The sequence below is a fragment of the Saccostrea echinata genome, unplaced genomic scaffold (assembly GCF_033153115.1).
Source record: "Saccostrea echinata isolate AGI-Se365-2 ecotype Australia unplaced genomic scaffold, CSIRO_AGI_Sech_v1 ptg000001l, whole genome shotgun sequence".
Taxonomy (NCBI): domain Eukaryota; kingdom Metazoa; phylum Mollusca; class Bivalvia; order Ostreida; family Ostreidae; genus Saccostrea; species Saccostrea echinata.
In genome coordinates this window covers 37,851,115-37,870,529 of record NW_026889750.1, presented here as the reverse complement: position 1 = coordinate 37,870,529, position 19,415 = coordinate 37,851,115, and the positions used below count along the sequence as shown (strand labels likewise).

General features: G+C 31.7%; 3 protein-coding genes and 1 long non-coding RNA gene across 5 annotated transcripts in view; 3 read left to right on the top strand and 1 right to left on the bottom strand.

Annotated features, from left to right (window-relative positions):
* LOC133191131 (RNA cytidine acetyltransferase-like) overlaps window positions 1–19,415 on the top strand; it is a 298,447-nt gene that overhangs the window by 239,822 nt on the left and 39,210 nt on the right. The window lies entirely within an intron of this gene.
* LOC133191098 (FMRF-amide neuropeptides-like) lies at window positions 2,992–9,829 on the top strand. Its single transcript, XM_061326792.1, has 2 exons — window positions 2,992–3,153; window positions 7,747–9,829. Exon 2 carries the CDS (start codon window positions 7,756–7,758, stop codon window positions 9,169–9,171), a length of 1,416 nt encoding a protein of 471 aa, XP_061182776.1. The 5' UTR covers window positions 2,992–3,153; window positions 7,747–7,755; the 3' UTR covers window positions 9,172–9,829.
* Window positions 14,160–19,415, bottom strand: part of LOC133179031 (meiosis 1 arrest protein-like) — a 29,556-nt gene continuing 24,300 nt past the window's right edge. The window contains exons 14-15 of one of the 2 annotated variants that reach the window (XR_009720085.1): window positions 19,339–19,394; window positions 14,160–14,283 (exon numbers count right to left, since the gene is read on the bottom strand). The gene's annotated coding sequence lies outside the window, so the exon portion shown is untranslated. Of the gene's footprint in view, window positions 14,284–19,177; window positions 19,395–19,415 lie in introns of those variants that run through there. The other variant, XM_061313730.1, reaches the window with a different exon arrangement.
* LOC133179040 (uncharacterized) lies at window positions 17,501–18,767 on the top strand. The gene is made up of 2 exons (XR_009720086.1): window positions 17,501–17,630; window positions 18,169–18,767. It is a non-coding gene; the product is annotated as an uncharacterized LOC133179040 (long non-coding RNA).

Genomic DNA, 19,415 nt, shown 5'->3' with positions numbered 1-19,415 from the left:
ACTAACAGCTAAATTGTATTACAAACGAGATGACTTCAGCTTTTCCTTCGTCAACTTTCATTATTTATGTAGTAATATTCCGATTTCACCTGCATATGGTGTTTACGTCTCCCAACTTATTCAATACTCAAGAGCATGCCCTGAGTAGGATCAATTTTTAAACTGAGACAGGCTACTGGTAGATAACTTGATGTTACAGGGATCTTAACTACGTCGTTTAAAGTCAGCATTTCTTAAATTCCACGGTTGTTATAATGACCTTGTTAGCATATATACTATAACCTACACGTATCACTGGGTCGTATTTTGGCTGACGAGTTTCATACCAATTGTTAGGCCTTTTTCTAAATACTGAATTTGACTACGGAATGTTCCCTCTACCTGGTCAATACATAGGGCCCACAGCGGATGTGACCGGTCAACAGGGGATGTTTACTCCTTCCAGGCACCTGATCCCACCTCTGGAATTTCCGGGGTCCGTATTTTATGCCCTATTTACTTATTTGTATTGTTTGTAGAATTTTTTGAGATCGATCACTGTTCGTTATCTACACTTTTCGTTCTTTTCAATCGAAAAAATACAAATGCACAATTACTCTTTTTAAAGCTAAAATGTATGCCTCTTGTGAATTTATTTTTAAAAAGAAGAATAGAATCTGTCACTTCGAGTGTATACTAATGACGTGTTGGATCCCCAACACTTTACTGATCCCTCCTAGAGAAAACTGGTGTGTATAACAATGTACATTTGGGTTTTAAAAAATGAAATACAATGTAGTAAATGATATGTTATAGTAATATAATTTTGAGAGGTGGAGTGCCGTGTACAGTGAATGAGATGTGGACATACCTATTTTATTTGCTAAATGATCGACCAAATTTGCATTGCAAAGAATTGGTTGTACACGACCGATGTGCAGTTTTCTCAAATGTCATCTTTTAAGCATTTTATTGTATTTATTGTTGAGATACGATATATGATATAATGATTTCAAAAAGCATGTTATATTTTGTGATTTTTTTTTTCAGGAAGATCTTACGTACATAAGAAATAAAAATAATCATACAAGAATACACCAAATGATACTCAACCATGAGCATTTCACATACATGTAAATCTCTTGTTAAGCAGGAAAGAATCGACTGATGGTTCATAATGAACTTTTGTGAAAACTGTTTACAAATTAAAATATAATGTCTCTTTAATTTGCATGTATGGTAGATTCATTTATCTCCAGCTTGCGTGTCAAGTTTTCACAGTAAATAGCAAAAGTTACAAATCATTTTCATTTTTGTAATTTTGATTTTGCATTCAGACCTTTGAAAATGGCGGCTTGCATATATATATGTTGAATGTGAGATTTTGGCTAAAGATCGGTTATATTGTAACTTTAATCATGCCCTACTATAAGCATAAAATATCATCATTAGGAAGAATTTAAAACTAATTTTGTTATGATATATATTCTAAAACCGACAATTCACGAGTTCCAAAATCCGTAGGACTTTCCATTGGACGGATATTACATTTTCATTGGAGGGCATATGTGTGTGATTAAAGCCAATTTTATGGCATAATGACATGGCGAGCCAACCCATTGTATCAAATTCATGTTCATTTCCGGAGTTTTGCGTCTGAGATTTGTCAGTGGACTTTTTTATGATAAGGTGTTAATCGCCAGGCAGATACAAAGAATTACTGCAAGATTTCATGCTAAGAAACATATTTATTTCTCAGAGAAATGACCTATTCCATGACCAGATGAAATCACATTCTCTTACGACTCTGTGGCGATGACAATCATCTAATTCATTGCGTTAATATTTAAGATACCATAAGTTATCCGTTCTAAAAGTATCGCATGTCTTTTAATCTAGGAAAAATGTTTAGAAGCATTATTACTTTGTCCTCTTTTGAGATATAAGGATACCATTACAAATTGTTTGATGCTGTTCTGAGCTGTCAAAACCCTTTCATGATAAAATTTCCTACGTGAAAATACATGAAAACACATTTCAATTGCAATCGTACACATCATTGTTCCAAAGGGATTTTCTCAGAGTATGTTTTATTTGTTTAACATTATAAGCTGAATATTACATTTCTACGAAAATTTTAAGCAATATATTTTAGTTCATTAAATCTACTGATCAAAGCAATTGCATATGTTTAAGGAAAAAAAGATCAAAGAATGAAAATGATATTTATAATCACCTTCTTTAGAAGAGAAATCAAATGGTGTTTCATCGTTTACACCTTTCCCTATTAGGACAATTTATTTTGAATTTTTCTGTATTCGTTGCGGTAGTTTTAGTGAAGAAATATTCCAATACTGAAATATAAAAGAAATGCTAAATGGAAATCAAACTTATTTTTTTGGTATTATTCAGTTCAAAACGACATTTGATGTAATATAATTAAATGGAATGTGTTTGAGATATACATTTTTAAATCATCTCTCTTCTATTGCTTGGTTTTGAATCTGAAAAAGAACAATTTCTTACATTCATTAATACTATATCCGTGGTATTGCAATATATTTCATTCAGTTAGAAAATGAGCAACAATACCATGGTGATCGTTAAACGTTTAATGGTAATTCTTTATAAAGAATCTCAGTTTAAAAGACTTAGCATATATCTCTTTAATCTTCCACTCGCATTTATTAATTTACATACAGATATAAGATTTTCAGATTTCTTAAATTTTCCCTTTGTACCGTATATAATAGTTGATGAGAATGCGTCAAGATAAATGCTACGCCATGAATTGAGTGAGTACAGTTTACAAACATGTATTCTTCATCGGTGGAGCAGTATTTGTAAGTACCATAATTCCCCCTTCCATAATTACTAACAAAATATGACATTTTGATTAAAACCCAAGAAGCCTAGTGTCTATGTGAGCAACACCTTTAATTGAATAAATCGATGTCATCAATGCTCCATAGCGTTTTGCTTGTGGTTCAGTTGCTGGACCAAATCCGATCACGGCGCATTAATTCGAGGCTGATACCTGTCGACGTCAAAGGGCCGTGATCAACACGATTTATCACCGGAACATATATCCTTAAATTTTCATTTGAATCCGAGAAACGGTGAAGACACGAGAGACCAACAAAAAGAACACATCTGAGGACAGCTTTACAATACGTGAGTATATTTAAATGATTTAAAGTTATATAGTGTTTGTTGATATCTCTTTGTTCATTTTACGAAGCAAAAAAGTTTATATATATATATATATATATATATATATATATATATATATATATATATATATATATATATATATATATATATATATATATATATATATATATATAAAAGATAAAACTAATAATAAAATGAAATTTTTTAAACACAAAAAAGAAATACAGCAATGACTCTTTAAAAAATTAAGTTCAAATTAGACTGCAAGCTATTATCTTCCCCTTTAGTTAATTTAAAAACATTAAATATAAGAAGACAACGTCAAATAACCATACCTTAAGAAAAACTATGTGTGTAACTTTTTTCTAATTATTAGAATGAGTTTTCTATAATAATTCATGTCGAGTTTTCATGTGGTTGTTTCTCTTTGATATTTTATCAAGTACTTATGAAAAACTAATCGATGCCGAAAGATTGCAATTATAGCTGTTGTTTCAACGCTGAAACAAATGGTATATTGTTAAATCAAATAATGAATTTGTTTGATGAATATCCTGATTAAAAACAACCATGAAATAGCTCAAGCTTGCTTTAATATGAGTTAAAAAAAAAAGGAATGCGTTTCTGAAAAAAAAAAGATTTGTAAGATCTCTGTAGTGTAATACCGAGGACATACATGTGAACGAATTCAGACATTTTGGAGTATTTAACAGACATGTAATCGTGACATAATTAAAATCGATCTCTTTGGAGTGCCAGTTTTAAGTGGTAAAACATTTTGTCCAAATTCTAGTTACACTTAAAGCAATGTTATCGTTAGAATTTTGTCTTTGAAGTATGAATTACAAAAGTGGTTGCTACTTTTTGATAGCAAAATGAATAGGAAATGTCCTTATTTCGCAGAAGTTTATTAAATAGTATGTACAAAAAGCGCAGAAGAGAAAAAGAGGATGAAAAAAATATGTTTTACAATTAAATGCACTGCAAGTTTCAAGGAAATTGATGTTACAAAACACTTCAGTTTTAACTGTAATATCTTTGGGTACTTATCATAATCTAAGAGAAAGAAAGAAAATTGATGTTTCAACAAATTTGCTCCACTGAAGGTCAGATAAAGTATTCATCACCTTTTAAAGATCCGAGATATTTCGGAGGGAAAAAATATATATAATCTAATGATCATGTATTGCGTTTTTTTTTCGAAAAGTTTCGTTCTTTCGTATTGTATCTATTAACAAATTTTTTCCCCCTGGTCGCTGATATTTTAAAAATTCAGTAATATGCAATGAGAAGAAATTATACATCTCTAGTCATTATTTGTTTGTCATGTATAGTTATTAACCATATCACTAAATGAAACTACGCAAATTATATTCTAGTAAAAACGATATATTTAGCATTCCTTCATTGTAATTAAATTAACACAATTTAATATGTAAAACCATCAATGGTATTTTTTTGTATTGCAATACCTCTGCGTTCTATAGCCTCGCTTAACAGCGATATCATCAACACAGATTAATGTTCCATTGATCCATTTAATACCTGTATTTTTCACCTTATAAACAATTAAAATAACCCGGATGAATTTGTGGAATCCAACCCTTTAATCTACCCGAGAGAGTGTTCCGATATCACTAAGGCCAGGTGATAGTAAGATCTTTTTCCATACTTCGTGTTATTATTCACACTCTGTCTACAATTATTGGAAGATCGGGTATTAGACGAACTCTTCCGGGCCGACATGATATGCCGGAAAGGGTATCACATAATAACCGCACGGCTTGTACGCTCGATTACCGTCTGTACAGCGCCAATCCATAAACGGTACTGGGTAATGTGTGGATGTTACGGAATCTTGGCAGTTGTCTCTCAAATTGAAAACTGATTACATGATGCACAGTACCTAAAGCATTACACACTCAGTCATCCTTCATACGGCATGTAATAATTTTTATCAAAACGATATCTTTACTTTTTTGACAAATATCTGGTTGCTTCGGCCTTAACTGATAATAATCTCACGATCTGTAATTTTTTCGCAAACCTTTCTGTCACCTGACAAAAATACACTAAAAAAAGAAAATGTATTTAGTCTAATTGTTTAAATGATAAAACTTTCATAGAAAATGAAATCCAAACGTTCGTTTAAAAAATATATAAAATGGAAATTCTTATTAGTTGTAAATGGATTATTTTGGATGGGATTTACTGATATTTTTCTCATAAGACAGCAACCTTCTTAAATCATGATTTCCTATATATTTGTCCCATATGTTTCAATCTCTCTCTCTCTCTCTCTCTTAAAAATCCATTGGAATTTTGGAAATATGGAACAGAGCAAACACAGACCTCTAAAAACATCAGAGGTGGGATCAGGTGCCATGGAAGAGTGAATACCCCTGTCGACCTGTCACACCCGAAACACATACAAATTTGCACCCCTAAAAGGCATTTCATCCTGAAACATACAACTATCATTATGATTAACGTGATGACTTCAACTTTTTCTATCGTTAACTTCCCAATTTGATTCCTTGTTACGCTCCAAAATGCTGATAGTCACTGTACAAAGATCTCTTTGTACAGCGACTATCAGAATTTCGGAGCGTAACAAAGATCTGATTTTAATCAAATTGGTCAACTTCCCTTATTTGTGTAGCAATACACCATTATTCCCTATATACATGTAAAGGGTTCATATCTCCGAGTTGATTAGATACTCGAGAACATGTTCTTCGTACAGCAATTTCTAAAACGAGGCAGACTACTGACAAATAAGTTGATGTCACAAGGTTATTTACATTCTCGTTTAAGATGTATACATTTTGCAAGTTCTATGGGCGATTCAATAACCTTGTTTGCAGATACAATCTGTCGTTAGGTCGAATGTTGACTGGCGTTTTTCAAACAAATTTTTAGTCCATTATTTTCATATAGAATTGACTATTGATTAATCCTTTTACCAGATAATGACAAAGGGCACACGGCGGGGTTGACCGGTCGAAATGGGATGCTTATTCCTCCCTGATCCCATCTCTGGTGTTTTCAGAGCTCTGACCACAATTAGTATTGTAAGGCTATTGTTTTTATTCTGATTTTTTTTTTTACGGAATTACAAATGACTACGGAATGTTCCTTCCATCTGATCAATGGGGGTTCACGGAATGACCGGTTAACAGGGTATGCTTACTCCTCTAAGGCAAATGATCCCACCTATGGAATTTCCAGGGGCCCTGGCTTTATGCCCTGTTCACAGATTTGTATTGTTTATAGTTATTTTTGAGATCGATCACTGTTCGTTATCTTCACCTTTTTAATCATAATATAATGCTTACATTTCATATATATATATATATATATATATATATATATATATATATTAGGGATGGCAACGAATATTCGAACATTCGAATATTCATTCGATGAGTTGATATTCGAATATGAATTTAAGATTCGAATATTCGGTGTTTTTCATATTTCATAAAAAGAAGTACTGTGGTTAATAAATTTTGATTAGAACAGTGCTGGAATCATCCCTGTTTAATTTACTAGCAATCAATTTCGATCGTCTGATTTCTTTCACTACTTTCTAAGCTTATAAATCTACTAAAGAACATGTATTTTGTTTTGAGTAAGGTGTTAAAGAATTGTACAGTAATGCTTTATGTATAATACAAAACGTACTTTCATAGTTTTTATTAGTTAGATACGATCGGATCTAGAATCGAGGACAACAAATGAAATCTAAGAATGTCTAAATGGCGTGAAGAGTATACTTATCAAAATAAAATTAATTGATCATTGAATGAATTTCCGATAGAATTAATCTGTAATTAATATTGTAAAGGGCTTAATTTCAGAATAAATGTGTAAATTACTTGATTATCTCGGGTTGTACATAATCATGAATTTTAAATCAATTATCGGGAAATAAGTTAATTACCTAGGAAAATTGTCTATGGAAATATTTGTTTACATTGTATCAAAGATTATAATCATATCTCTTATCGGGCAGATAATTGTAATTTATTACACATATTGAAATCTGAACAGTATACCGTTACGACTATCTTGCCTTTTGTAAGACGACTGGTTCCTCAGTTGGAGCTACTATAAATACACGTTTCATTTGTTAGAATTATACTTTTCTACATTTAAATCAATTATTTATTTCAAAAATTGACAAATATCAAATGGAATTTCTTATTGTACACCTACAAAAGTCTTCATACAATTTTACTTCCAATATAAGCATACCTACGCTAAACCTTTCACGAGAGTAGGATGATGCATATTTAAGATTAAACAGATTTTATTTATTTTATCGAATACTCGAATACTTTCATTGAATATTCGATTATGAATTATTGACAAAATTGACATCCCTAATATATATATATATATATATATATATATATATATATATATATATATATATATATATATATATATATATATATATATATATATATATATATATATATATATATATATATATATGAAACAACCTTTGTAGTTATATTCTTGAATATACTTGAGAATCATTGCAAGGCCTTACTCCTTCTAAGTCTGGCTTTTATTCATTTTCAGAATAAAAATATGCTGCGGCCAGGTCAAATTATTATTATAGGATTATTTTATCTTCACAACATAGAGGCTGAACTTGACCAAAATAATATTCTTCATCCAGTCAAAACTGTAGAAAGTGCCACAAAAATTCATGGAGAAAACCCATCATATTTGGTAAAGGATTCAGATAAAAGAAGCAGTGGCTTTTTCCGTATAGGTAAGAGTGCATCAACGAAGGACAAGAGTAACGACAAACTGAAGGAAAACTATAAATTGGATGACAAAAGTGAAGTGGAGGAAGTTGATGAATATATTCCTGTAGATATTAGGATAATTCCTTATGCAAAGAGTGGGTCGGGAGCACGATTCTATGTTCCCGTGGAAATAGAATCACAGAAAGATGACGGCACTCCAACCGAAGAGGAAAAGAGAGCCTCTGGATTCTTTAGAATAGGTAAAAGTAAGGGAAATGTCGGAGAAAAAAGAAATTTCTTTAGAATAGGGAAATCTTTAGATCATGACACGAAGCACAAAAAAGCAAGCGGATTTTTTCGAATTGGTAGGATGTCTCTTGACCAGAATACAAAAGACAAAAAAGCAAGCGGATTTTTTAGAATTGGTAGGACACCTAATGAGGTCATGGACAAAAGGGCCAAGGGTTTTTTTCGAATTGGAAAAAGTTCAAACGATATCGACGAAAAACGAACCTCTGGCTTTTTCAGGATTGGTAGAAGTAAAATTAACGACAAAAAAGCACAAGGATTTTTCAGAATTGGTAAAAGCAAAGGATTTTTTCGAATTGGAAAAGCCGTTCCTATGGACGTCGAAAAGAAGGCAAGCGGATTTTTCCGGATCGGAAGAAATCGTCCAACAGATATGAACAAGAAAGCAAGTGGGTTTTTCCGCATTGGAAAGAGTATACAGGGACAAGATAGCGACAAAAGAGCCAGTGGATTTTTTCGAATTGGAAAAAGTTGTTCCGAGGATTCAAAAAGAGCAAGCAGTTTTTTTCGTATAGGAAAGAGTCACTCTGGAAAAGATGAAGAGAAGAACTCAGAAAATCAAATCCTTTCGATGTCCTCAACCCAAAATCCTGAACAACAGAACAAAGAAAAGAGAGCGGGGCGATTCTTTAGAATTGGTAAAAGAACCCACGGTAGGATTACAAAGAGAAGTTCTGGTGACGATGTTTCAGCATATGAACAAATGTACGATACAGGTTATCCAGAAGAAAACAAGAGAGGTTACATAAGGATAGGCAAAGTGCCTGCCTCAGCCTTCATGAGAATCGGCCGTCAACATTTTCTACAGTCTCTGGTTAGTGATCCATTTTATAGAAATGGAAGGATTCGACAGAGCTCCTTTATGAGGATCGGAAAAAGGAGTGTGAGAGACAAAGACTTGGAAAGAGAGCAACTTTTAGCATTTACTGGTCACATTCTGTAAAGTATTTTGTAACAACGAAAAAAGATTTATGATAAAAGAAACATGCAGATCTTTTTTATAAAAAAGATACAAAAAACGTCTCAAATTACTTGCATTTTGGCACAGAAAATGAGAAACATGAGATTTCTACAATAATAAAGAAAGCTTAAGTAAATGATTTATATTAACAAACTTAACAAAAAGTTTACATTTATTTTTGTCCAAGAATTTTCAAAATGCCAAATGATTGTTTGATCTGCTATGTAGATATGCAACAAGTCAAACATGTAGGGAATTTTCTCCAAAAAGGCTTGATTTCTACATATATATTATATCTTCTGTTAACATTATTGAAGTATTGATAGAATAGTTATAAATACTTGAAAAAAGGCAAAATTTAAACATCATTTTTGTAGGTATACTTCTCTTTATATAAGCGATGTAGTTTCACATCGTTAGTAAAAAATTACAAAATTTGATGATGAAGTCAATCCGCTGTAGCATTTTGCAATAATAACCTACTGAATTTCTTGCTGCATCATTAATTGATGCGATCATCAGTGTGTGATAGAGATTTATTTTACCAATATTTGTACAAACAGTTATTTTTTGATAAAATTTGCTTTTTTGAAGTTGTTACTTTAAAAGTAAATGTTCTCAAATAAAAGCATTTATGCATTTTTTTGAAAAAAAGGTTCTATATTTTTTATTACGCTTTTGTGGATTCTTTATCGTATAGTGTACTAAGCATTGGAGCAAGCACAGTAAACCTTTTCAAAAAAATATACCAATTTTATTCTCAATAAAGATAATTGAACTTATAGGTTGTAAAATTGAAATAATAGCTCTTATATCTTTTGTTAATTTGTAACAAACTGCACGTACTTGGAAATATAGAAATAGGAATTTTATTGCAGGGGGTAAAACACTGACTGACTCCTGTCAATGTACACCTTTAGTGCTAATACATGTAAGAATAATGTATTGAAAATATAAACATAGTTTATCCCATCAATTCAATTTCTATGTTGAAAAAAAATAGAAAGAAAAGTTCAAGTATATATTTTGATTTGAATTACATGTACCTAACTGTCCAATATAGACAAAACACACTAGCTGCTCCATTATTTGTAAAAGTGAATCCTTCCAATGAGCGGTCAGTATCATCACCAATTATCAATATGTACCGGTATTCTATTCCCAAACGTGGACTCAATCAAGAAAAAGCCAATAAGGAATACGATCTGTAGAGGAAAAAAATATTTTGTTCTGTTATCTGGATACCATCAAACTTGTCAGATCCAGAAGGACTGGTGGCTCTCCGTGTAAAGACTATCAAAATGAAAGAGCAAGGCGTTAGGCAACAATGGTCTACCATTAGTATAACGTTTGGGAGTTAAACAGTCCCTTTCAGGTTGTGACTCTAGATAATATAGAAAAGATAACTTCCAATTTAACCACTGACTATCCAGATAAAAAAAGGAGAGGCGAATTTTAGGAAAGGTGTGTGCTTGTGTGATAACATTGCTTTGAAAATTTAAAAAAAAAACATTTTATCCGCATTTCTACAAAAAGTAAAATGTACATATCAGTAGGTCATAAATTAAATTGATAGCATTCAGATTGCTGAGTGCATGTAGATGAGTAATGAACACTTTTATTTCGAATTTCATAGTATTTTCTCTTTCCTGGGAAGTGGCTTAGAACAAAAATGTTAAAAACAATGATACGTTCATCAAATATTTGTTCTTTTAGGACGCGCACTAACCCCATGTTTACTTTATCAAGACTTAAAACTTGCATCAAACGATGATTAATTGGATTAATGTTGAATTGACAATCTCATCAGGAGTTAATATCGTGGGAAAAGTCAATGTTTGATATGTCATCTAAATTATTGAAGAATTTGGTCTGATAGGAACAGTTATCGATGCTTATAACATCTGCCTCATGGGGATTATCTGAACTCTCCTTTGTTTGCAATTAAGGATAATTATTCACTTTTTTTCTATTGCACACTTAAAACACCTCATAACATACAAAAAGATTTTTTAAAAGTTAATAATACTTTTATTACTTCATTCAGACTCATAGTAGAAAGAACAATATTGACACAGATGAATCTAAATTTTACGGAATTTCATGTATCTATTGTGTTTTACTAGAGAATGACATCGATGACAAACTAACAACTAAACTTTACGATATACGTGACGACTTCAACCTATCTATCGTCAATTTCCCTTACTATATAAATATGCCAGTATCACCTCCATTTAGTGTTTGTGCATGTTCTGCATACAATGAAATTTAAATCGAGACAGACTACTGATAAATAAGTTGATATAACATGGGTATCAATAATCTTTTTTAAAGTCAACATTTTGCAAATTTTATGCTTGTTACAAAGACCATTTTCTTTATATTTCATTTTAATTATTCAACCAAAATCTGATAGATATGGTGTTTACGTCTCCCAACATTTTTCGATACTCAAGATCATGCTCCGACTATGATTAATTTTGAAAGCAAAGCAGGCTTCTGACAGGTAAGTTGATGTTACAGAAATTCCAACAACCTCGTTTAGAGTCAGCATTTAGATTCTATGGTCGTTATACATGTAATGACCTTGTTAGCAAATATAACCCATCAATGGGTCGTATTTTGGCTAATGTGGTTCATACCAATTGTAAGATCTTTGTTTTTATACTTAATTTGATTATGGAATGGTCTGTCTACCTGATCATTACATAGAGCCGGGTGTGACCGGTCAACAGGGGATGCATACTCCTCCTAAGCACCTGAACCCACCTCTGGAATTTCTGGGGTTCCGAGTTTTATGCCTTTATGTCCTGTATACAGATTTGTATTGTTTGCAATTTTTTTGAGTTCAATTACTGTTCGTTATCTTCACGTCTTATATATATATATATATAAATTTCAACCAATTTGGGACTTGAATTCGGAATAAATTCATAAGCTATTAATTATAAGACGTTATTTAAGCATCGGGATATGTTTGCAGGACACGGAAGATGTTTGATTACTCGCTTTAAAAGATTGAAAAACAAACTTCTTCATTTTTCAAAAACAAGTAACTGTTAAAAGGTACTCGGTGTGTGTCAAATCAAATTTGTTTATTAAATAACAATTTATTTCAATTTTACCTATTGAAATTCCGGTAACCTAAAATTTTATTGAATGGGACATCCTAAAAGACCTTAGTTACAGTGGTTTTCTGTGTCCTTTCTCTGAACATAGGTTCTCGACAACTATGTTAGATCTAAATGTGATGTTATAGAACAATCCTGTGAAATTTCGAAGAGCTGTGAGGAGATTTTTGAACTTTTTCGAGAAAAGGTATCTGTTGAAGGTGCTTCTCTGATACAACGGGACAATGCAGAAAAAGACGTTATTCCCGAATATTATGGCCTGTAAATGTATAAATACCTTTGGATCTATGTTTATTTCTATTATATTATCATTGGAGAGAAAAAAACCTTTTATTTTCATATAAAACACTTCATACTTATAGTCCGAACTGGACTAGAAATTTTAGCTGAAAACGGATTAAAAGTACATTTTCCGGTTCACCGTTGGTATCAATTCCTGACGTTACGTCTCTATAAATAATCTAACAACGTTTTAAAAATTAAGTAATTGACAGAATCGCCCCCATTTTTGAGAAAGGGCTGGGTAATGCACGATTTATCCTGGATTATAAAGAATTTTAATTTAAGACCTTCAAATCAAAATGATATCAGTTCAAATTATTAGCTTCAAAATCCAAGACGTATTATGCTACAACATATTCAAGAAGTAATGGACATTGTAAATCAAATGTGGATTAAAAAAAACATGCAAAATTTAAAATCTCATTCATTAAATACAGTTGGTCACGCTTTATCCAATAGCCAAGTTGTCAGCCTAATTTTGTCAGAATAGCCGATTTATTAGAATAGTCTCAACCGAACTTTATACTATGAAGCAGAATTTATTCGTCTTCATGAGAAGAAAATTCTTGCTGTGGCCTTCAACAATTAGATATATCGATGACTTTTTATCAATTAGCAATAGTGACTATCATTCAGATTTCGACTCGGTATATCCCATTGAACATAGAAGGCGCACTTCAGAGTCTGCCACATCTGTTTCATATTTGGATATTTTACTGCAGACGATAATGGTCAACTAATAACTAAACTGTATGACAAACGGGATGAACTTCAGCTTTTACATCGTCAACTTCCCTTATCTATGTATACGTAGCAATATTCCAATCACCTGCATATGGTATTGATGTGACCCTACTAATTAGATACACAAGAGCATGCTCTTAATACGGTCAACTTTTAAACCAAGGCAAGCTACTGACAAATAAGAATAAGTTGGTGTTAAATAGATTTCAACAAGACCGTTTAAAGTCAACCTTTCGCAAATTTTATGGTTATTTTAATGACCTTGTTTGTAAATACAGCCTATCATTGAGTCGTTTATCGTCTGACATGTTTCATACCATTTGTTAGGTCAATTCTTTCATACTAATATGTCTACGGACAACTTCGTAAACCTGATCAATACATAATGCTCACGGCGGGTTTGAAGGGTCGACAGAGGATGCTTACTCCTTCTAGGAACCCACCTCTGGTGTTTCCAGGGGTCCGTGTTTTTGCCCTGTTCACGATTTGTTTTGTTTACTGGATTTATGAGATTGATCACTGTTCATTATCTTCCCCTTTTACTTTCTACCTTTATTTTAAAACTTTCGAATTTAATTTAAGTTCAAGTGCAATTATTTTGATATATGAAAAGAAAAATGTGAGTGATGACTTTTTAGTTACGCCTCACTCTTTTTTACCATCCCAAAAGTTCTTCCAAACTGACATGTTAACAAACAAAATAGATGTCATAGAAGAGACATTTTGAATGCTTAATCTAAGTATTCAATAAATGAACCAGTCAACAAATTAAACAGCAACATCTTTTATTCAACATATTAAAAGGGACATTATTATGATGAATTTGGGCAATTTGGGAAATCAAAGTGAAGCACTATTTCACATTCAATCTTTGATTTAATAAACTTCATGCGTAGCCTTGCAGTCGAGGAAAAAGCAGAGCAGAAATGTCTCTCTATGTGTGAAAGAAAAAAATACAAAATTATGAAGCATTGTTTTTTTACGAAATCTTTCAAAGAGATAAAAATAAATAATATTAATACGAGTACATAGTCAAATGTTTCAAGTTTCAATGTTTAAACCGAGGAATAAATATCTATCATCTGCGATTGTTAAAATTTAAAGTTTATGAAAAAAGATAATTATTTAGCAATTTTCTATTTCTTAAATTTTTTTAAAATACCATTTGTTTAAACATTTACCCAAAAACATTAATGACAGAAAGAGTATAATTATATCTTTGGAGAAATGCTGTCATTTTACCAAGCAGCTGTACAACGATATTACATGTATATACATATTGTAAATCAGTTATATCGCCAAAGAGGTAATTCATAGCACACACACAACACACACACTATTGTATCGTTGTATAATTATAACTGAATGGAATGCATGTATAGAAGTGGTACACATATATTTATCTGTTTTTAGCTGTATACTTAAATTAGATTATAGCTTAAAGGATCTATAAAAAACAGCATAGACAATTTCATTTATTTTTAAAATAAATACATCATTTTATTATATTTATCTTGTACTGTGATTTAAATATCCTCTTATTCTCTAGCATCAAATTTTTGGACTAAGTCATTTCATATAGATATATAATTGATAAAACCTTGATTAAATATGTTCAATATAGCACCTAAGCGTTTAAGTCGCATTTTGGTAAGAGCACATCATTGAGTCAAATGCTGACTGACGTTTTTCATACTAATTGTTAGGCCATTATTTATACACTGAAATGCCTACGGATTTCTCCATTATTGCCCGACAAGGAGCACACGGCGGGTGTGACCGGTCGGCAGGGGATGCTCACTCCTCCATTGCACCTGATCCCACCTAAATTTTGAGGTCCGTGTTTGCTCTGTATCGTTTCATTGGACTCTCGAGATTGAATACTGTTCGTTATCTTCATATTTCATCCATTGAAGTTATCATTTCTCTTTTAACTATTCATGCTCATTTCCAGACATGCATAGGATTACTTCATGCTCATTTCCAGACATGCATAGGATGCGTAGGATTACATGCATAGAATTACTTCATGCTCATTTCCAGACATGCATAGGATTACTTTAGCCCCTCCCTCCCAACTCTTTGAGAAAGCAATCTTATGGCTACAAATTAGATTTTGGTTCATACAGATTAATCATAAAATTTCCAGTGGGTTTTCATAACATTTTTAATTCAAACGATTAACGTTTTTCAGATGCTATGAAAATACAACACTCCAGAAAAAAATCTTCCGATGAATAGATTAATTGTTCTACGTTGTGTTCTTTTCTTCAAAGAACAACAATTGGGGGTAATTATCCACAGTGAAGGTTTCAGTAAACACTGAAGACAAATGACAAGTAACCGAAATAGCAGTCATGTTTACCTGTTCTCTTAACAAATATTGGACTCTGATACACATTGAGCGATCCATCATCCGGAGTGAGGCGGAACCAGTAGAGAAAGCAATAGGGAAATAGATTAGCAATGTGATTGATCAAACCCTGATGCTGGATTTGTGCATATGCAATAAATTAAGGGCTATTAGCGTTTTCCCTATGAACACCTATAGGACAATCGCATGCAATAATGTTTTCTCAGATTGTAGAGTTGTCTACTAAATTGATCAGAGAGGCTGATAACTGTAAAGCACAGAACTGAACATCACGGTACAAAAGAAATACTATTAATGCCCCTTTAACAGAATTATTTCAGAGGTTCAATCGCTCTGAAAGTTTATTTTTTAATAAGGCAAGCTATACACAATGCAGAATCACATAATACCATTTTCCAACGAACTGTGTTTTATAATCATACGAAAAATAAGTTCATGTACGCTTTTTAGGATTCAATATCATGTGTTGTCGACATAGAAGACAATACGAATATTTTTTTTTATCTTAATGCGTTTCTTTATATAGAGAACTTCTTTATGATAGTATATTCGATAACTTTAACGAAATTATGGGAAATGACTCTCTGATTGCTGGAAGTATTTTAGATTCGTTGATTTCGTACAGACAGGTTTTATTCATTAAGTTATTCATAATAACTAATTTCAGATCTTTCCTAGATACTCTATAAATTGTAAATTTTTAATGACTAAAATGAAGGGGGTGCTTTAAAAATAATGGCAATTAGGATAATCTACTCCCTGACACGAAACATTCGATCTATCGACTTGTCGCATAAAGTATATTCTGAAATGAAACGACTTTAAAATTCAACTTTACAGATAAACTGTTGTCACTCGTCGTTCTCTACAAGAAACTAATCAGCGCCATGGATTTCCCCATAAACTATAGCTAAAACATATTACAACAGGCACAAAACACACAACAAGAACTAATTATTTTAGAAGACTCATAGGCTGGAGTTCAGGTATGTTCTATAATATGGTACAAAATTTATTTAATTCATATTTGTATACTGTGAGATTTTTAAATGCATAATGAAAAAAATATTGCAATATTAAGGTGTAATCCCCTTTAGATACACGTTCATTATTCATAAGTATTAAACTGCATGTGTCTCTTGTGTTCATGAACCGCAGATCCATATATAGGAAGAAAGATCAGATGATTGATCAAATTAATACGTTTTATTCATTTATATTTATTATTATTAAACATAAGTATAAAATGTTTTTTGTTACCCTCTTTTAAGGAAAATAAAACTGTCCGATCCGACTGTTATATATGAACATTAGATATTTGATAGCACCAGAATATATATATATATATATATATATATATATATATATATATATATATATATATTATATAAATTATATTTTTTAAAAAACCAAATTTTTCTACAAGTTCGGATATTATTTCAAAAAACCATATCAGAATGGCATCTAAAGCTTATAATCCGTTTTACCATCTCTACACTTTCATTTTACGGATTAGCGGCGGCCAATTTGATGGATAGAAGCAGCGTATACATCATATGATTACGTTCAGATCATATTTCATTCTCCAAGATAAATGTCATATTAATGTTTATATTAAACAATTAAATTTGTCACGAGACAATATAATCATCTAGCAATCAGCATCACCACTAGTGCCGAGAGGTTCCTACTCCCGAAGTTTTGCGTCTTTAAAACATCAAAAAAAAATTGTTAATTCAGTGACGCAACAAACGTTAAGTGAAGTTTTGCGTCTTTAAAACATCAAAAAAAAATTGTTAATTCAGTGACGCAACAAACGTTAAGTAAACTGAAGGAGGGAATATTGTCTTTAAAAGTCTGATATAAATTTGTACGTGATAATATTGGATAAGACAAACTTCTACAAAGTAAGTCATCTAATGCAAATCATAATGTAGAAAAATAAGATTTCTGAATCATTTTTATATTTGTAAAATTCATTGAAGTTATCCTCTCTGAGTTGCATAAGTAAAAGACAGTTGCTCGCCTTTTGGCAACAGCTTGTATTTCATACCTTAAGAATTTATCAGTTTAAAACTATCTTTATATGCAAATCCAATTTACCTTCATAACATTAATAATTTTATGTTACAATGAATAACAAAAAATATCCATTTTTCTATAAATATCAATGTACAAGTTTTTGGTCGCGGGTCACATGAGAACTCTCTGACGAAATTGCTCTTTCCAAAACCGTAAATCAAACTCATTCATGAAAGCATCTGCAACAGACATGTGGGATATGACAAATTTTAACCAAATCAGCTTTTTCAAATCCCTCTGCGATTTAGTAATCTCGAGGTTCCCCAGTCAGTGAAGTTCCTATTAATTTTGATCAAGTTTTTTACTGCTTTATGTTCGAAAATAATTGAGGAATTTAATGCTAGCGTATTGATTTCCTTTCAGATAAACAATGATGGTAGGTTTTCGATTCTGGTGTGTAGGAATTGTACTGCTGATCATGAACGTATCTGCCATACCAGTATATGATTTTCGAAGACCGAGTTATTATGATACTTCTGAGAAATTCCTTCCGCAAAAAAGACCATATAGTACATTCTTCCGGATCGGTAAATCTCAAGCGAAGCATTCGCCGAGTATGGACGATGTTTTTATCAATAAAATGGGGGATGTATTGCATAGACAAGATTATATTCCCGATTTAATTGACGAGGAACAAAAGGTCGGTTTTAATGCGGACAGATTTATTACTGGTGGTATGGAGGAATCTCTCTTGGACAACAATTCTGATGAGCTGTCCAGTCCATCCAAAAGAGGGATGTTTCGATTCGGAAAAATGCCTTATTTCATGAGAAATGGACGAACCTTTTTACAGACTTATTACGACAAACCAGATTCAGTTTCTACAAAATCTCAATTCTGGAGAATTGGTTAAAAGTTGTTTTAATGGTTCTAACATGCAAATTATATTTAAAAGTAAGCGTTCATAGCACATCAGTAAAACTTTTCACATATTCGTATGGAATAAATTTTGTCTGACTTTATGCTTAAAGTGCTCTTTTTATTTAAAGTTACTTTTTTGCTTAAAAGTAGTTTTAGCCAGTGTAATGTATTATTTAAAGTGGCGTGACGTGAAATGATAATATCTTTTCAATATGATACATTTCAGACTTCAGACGACTATTGTCCCTCAGTGTTTAGGCAATCCTTGAATATTTCATGATAAAAAAAAAATCAAACGCGCTTCCACCTCCAGTGTCTGGCATATTTTTAAACATGAAGGTTGGCTGATATTAAAGAAATCCATATCTATTTAATACATAACAAGGATGCTTATATATCATTCGCTAAGTCAATATATCTTAAACACTTCCTGAAAATCAATATTGTCCAAATAGAAATGGCTACTTTCTACAGAATGTATTAATTCATATGAAGCAAGATGACTTTTTAATAAACATTCTATTAATGATTCTTTAATATATTTACAAAATTAAACTCATGCATGACATTAAAAAATTGAAACATGGCTTTTTCAGCACAAGTTCAAATATTTCACAAAATGTTTATGTTTTGGTTTTTAGGGTAAATGTCATAATCAAGAGATATCCATACCTTGAAGCAGTCGATCCAAACATTTTCATTTTAGCTGTTTGAACACTCTTTATGTGCTATAATTTTAAAACAAATAA

Bases quoted from the DNA above. Each gene is read 5' to 3' on its own strand.
- LOC133191098 (XM_061326792.1), top strand. From the start codon at position 7,756: ATGCTGCGGCCAGGTCAAATTATTATTATAGGATTATTTTATCTTCAC.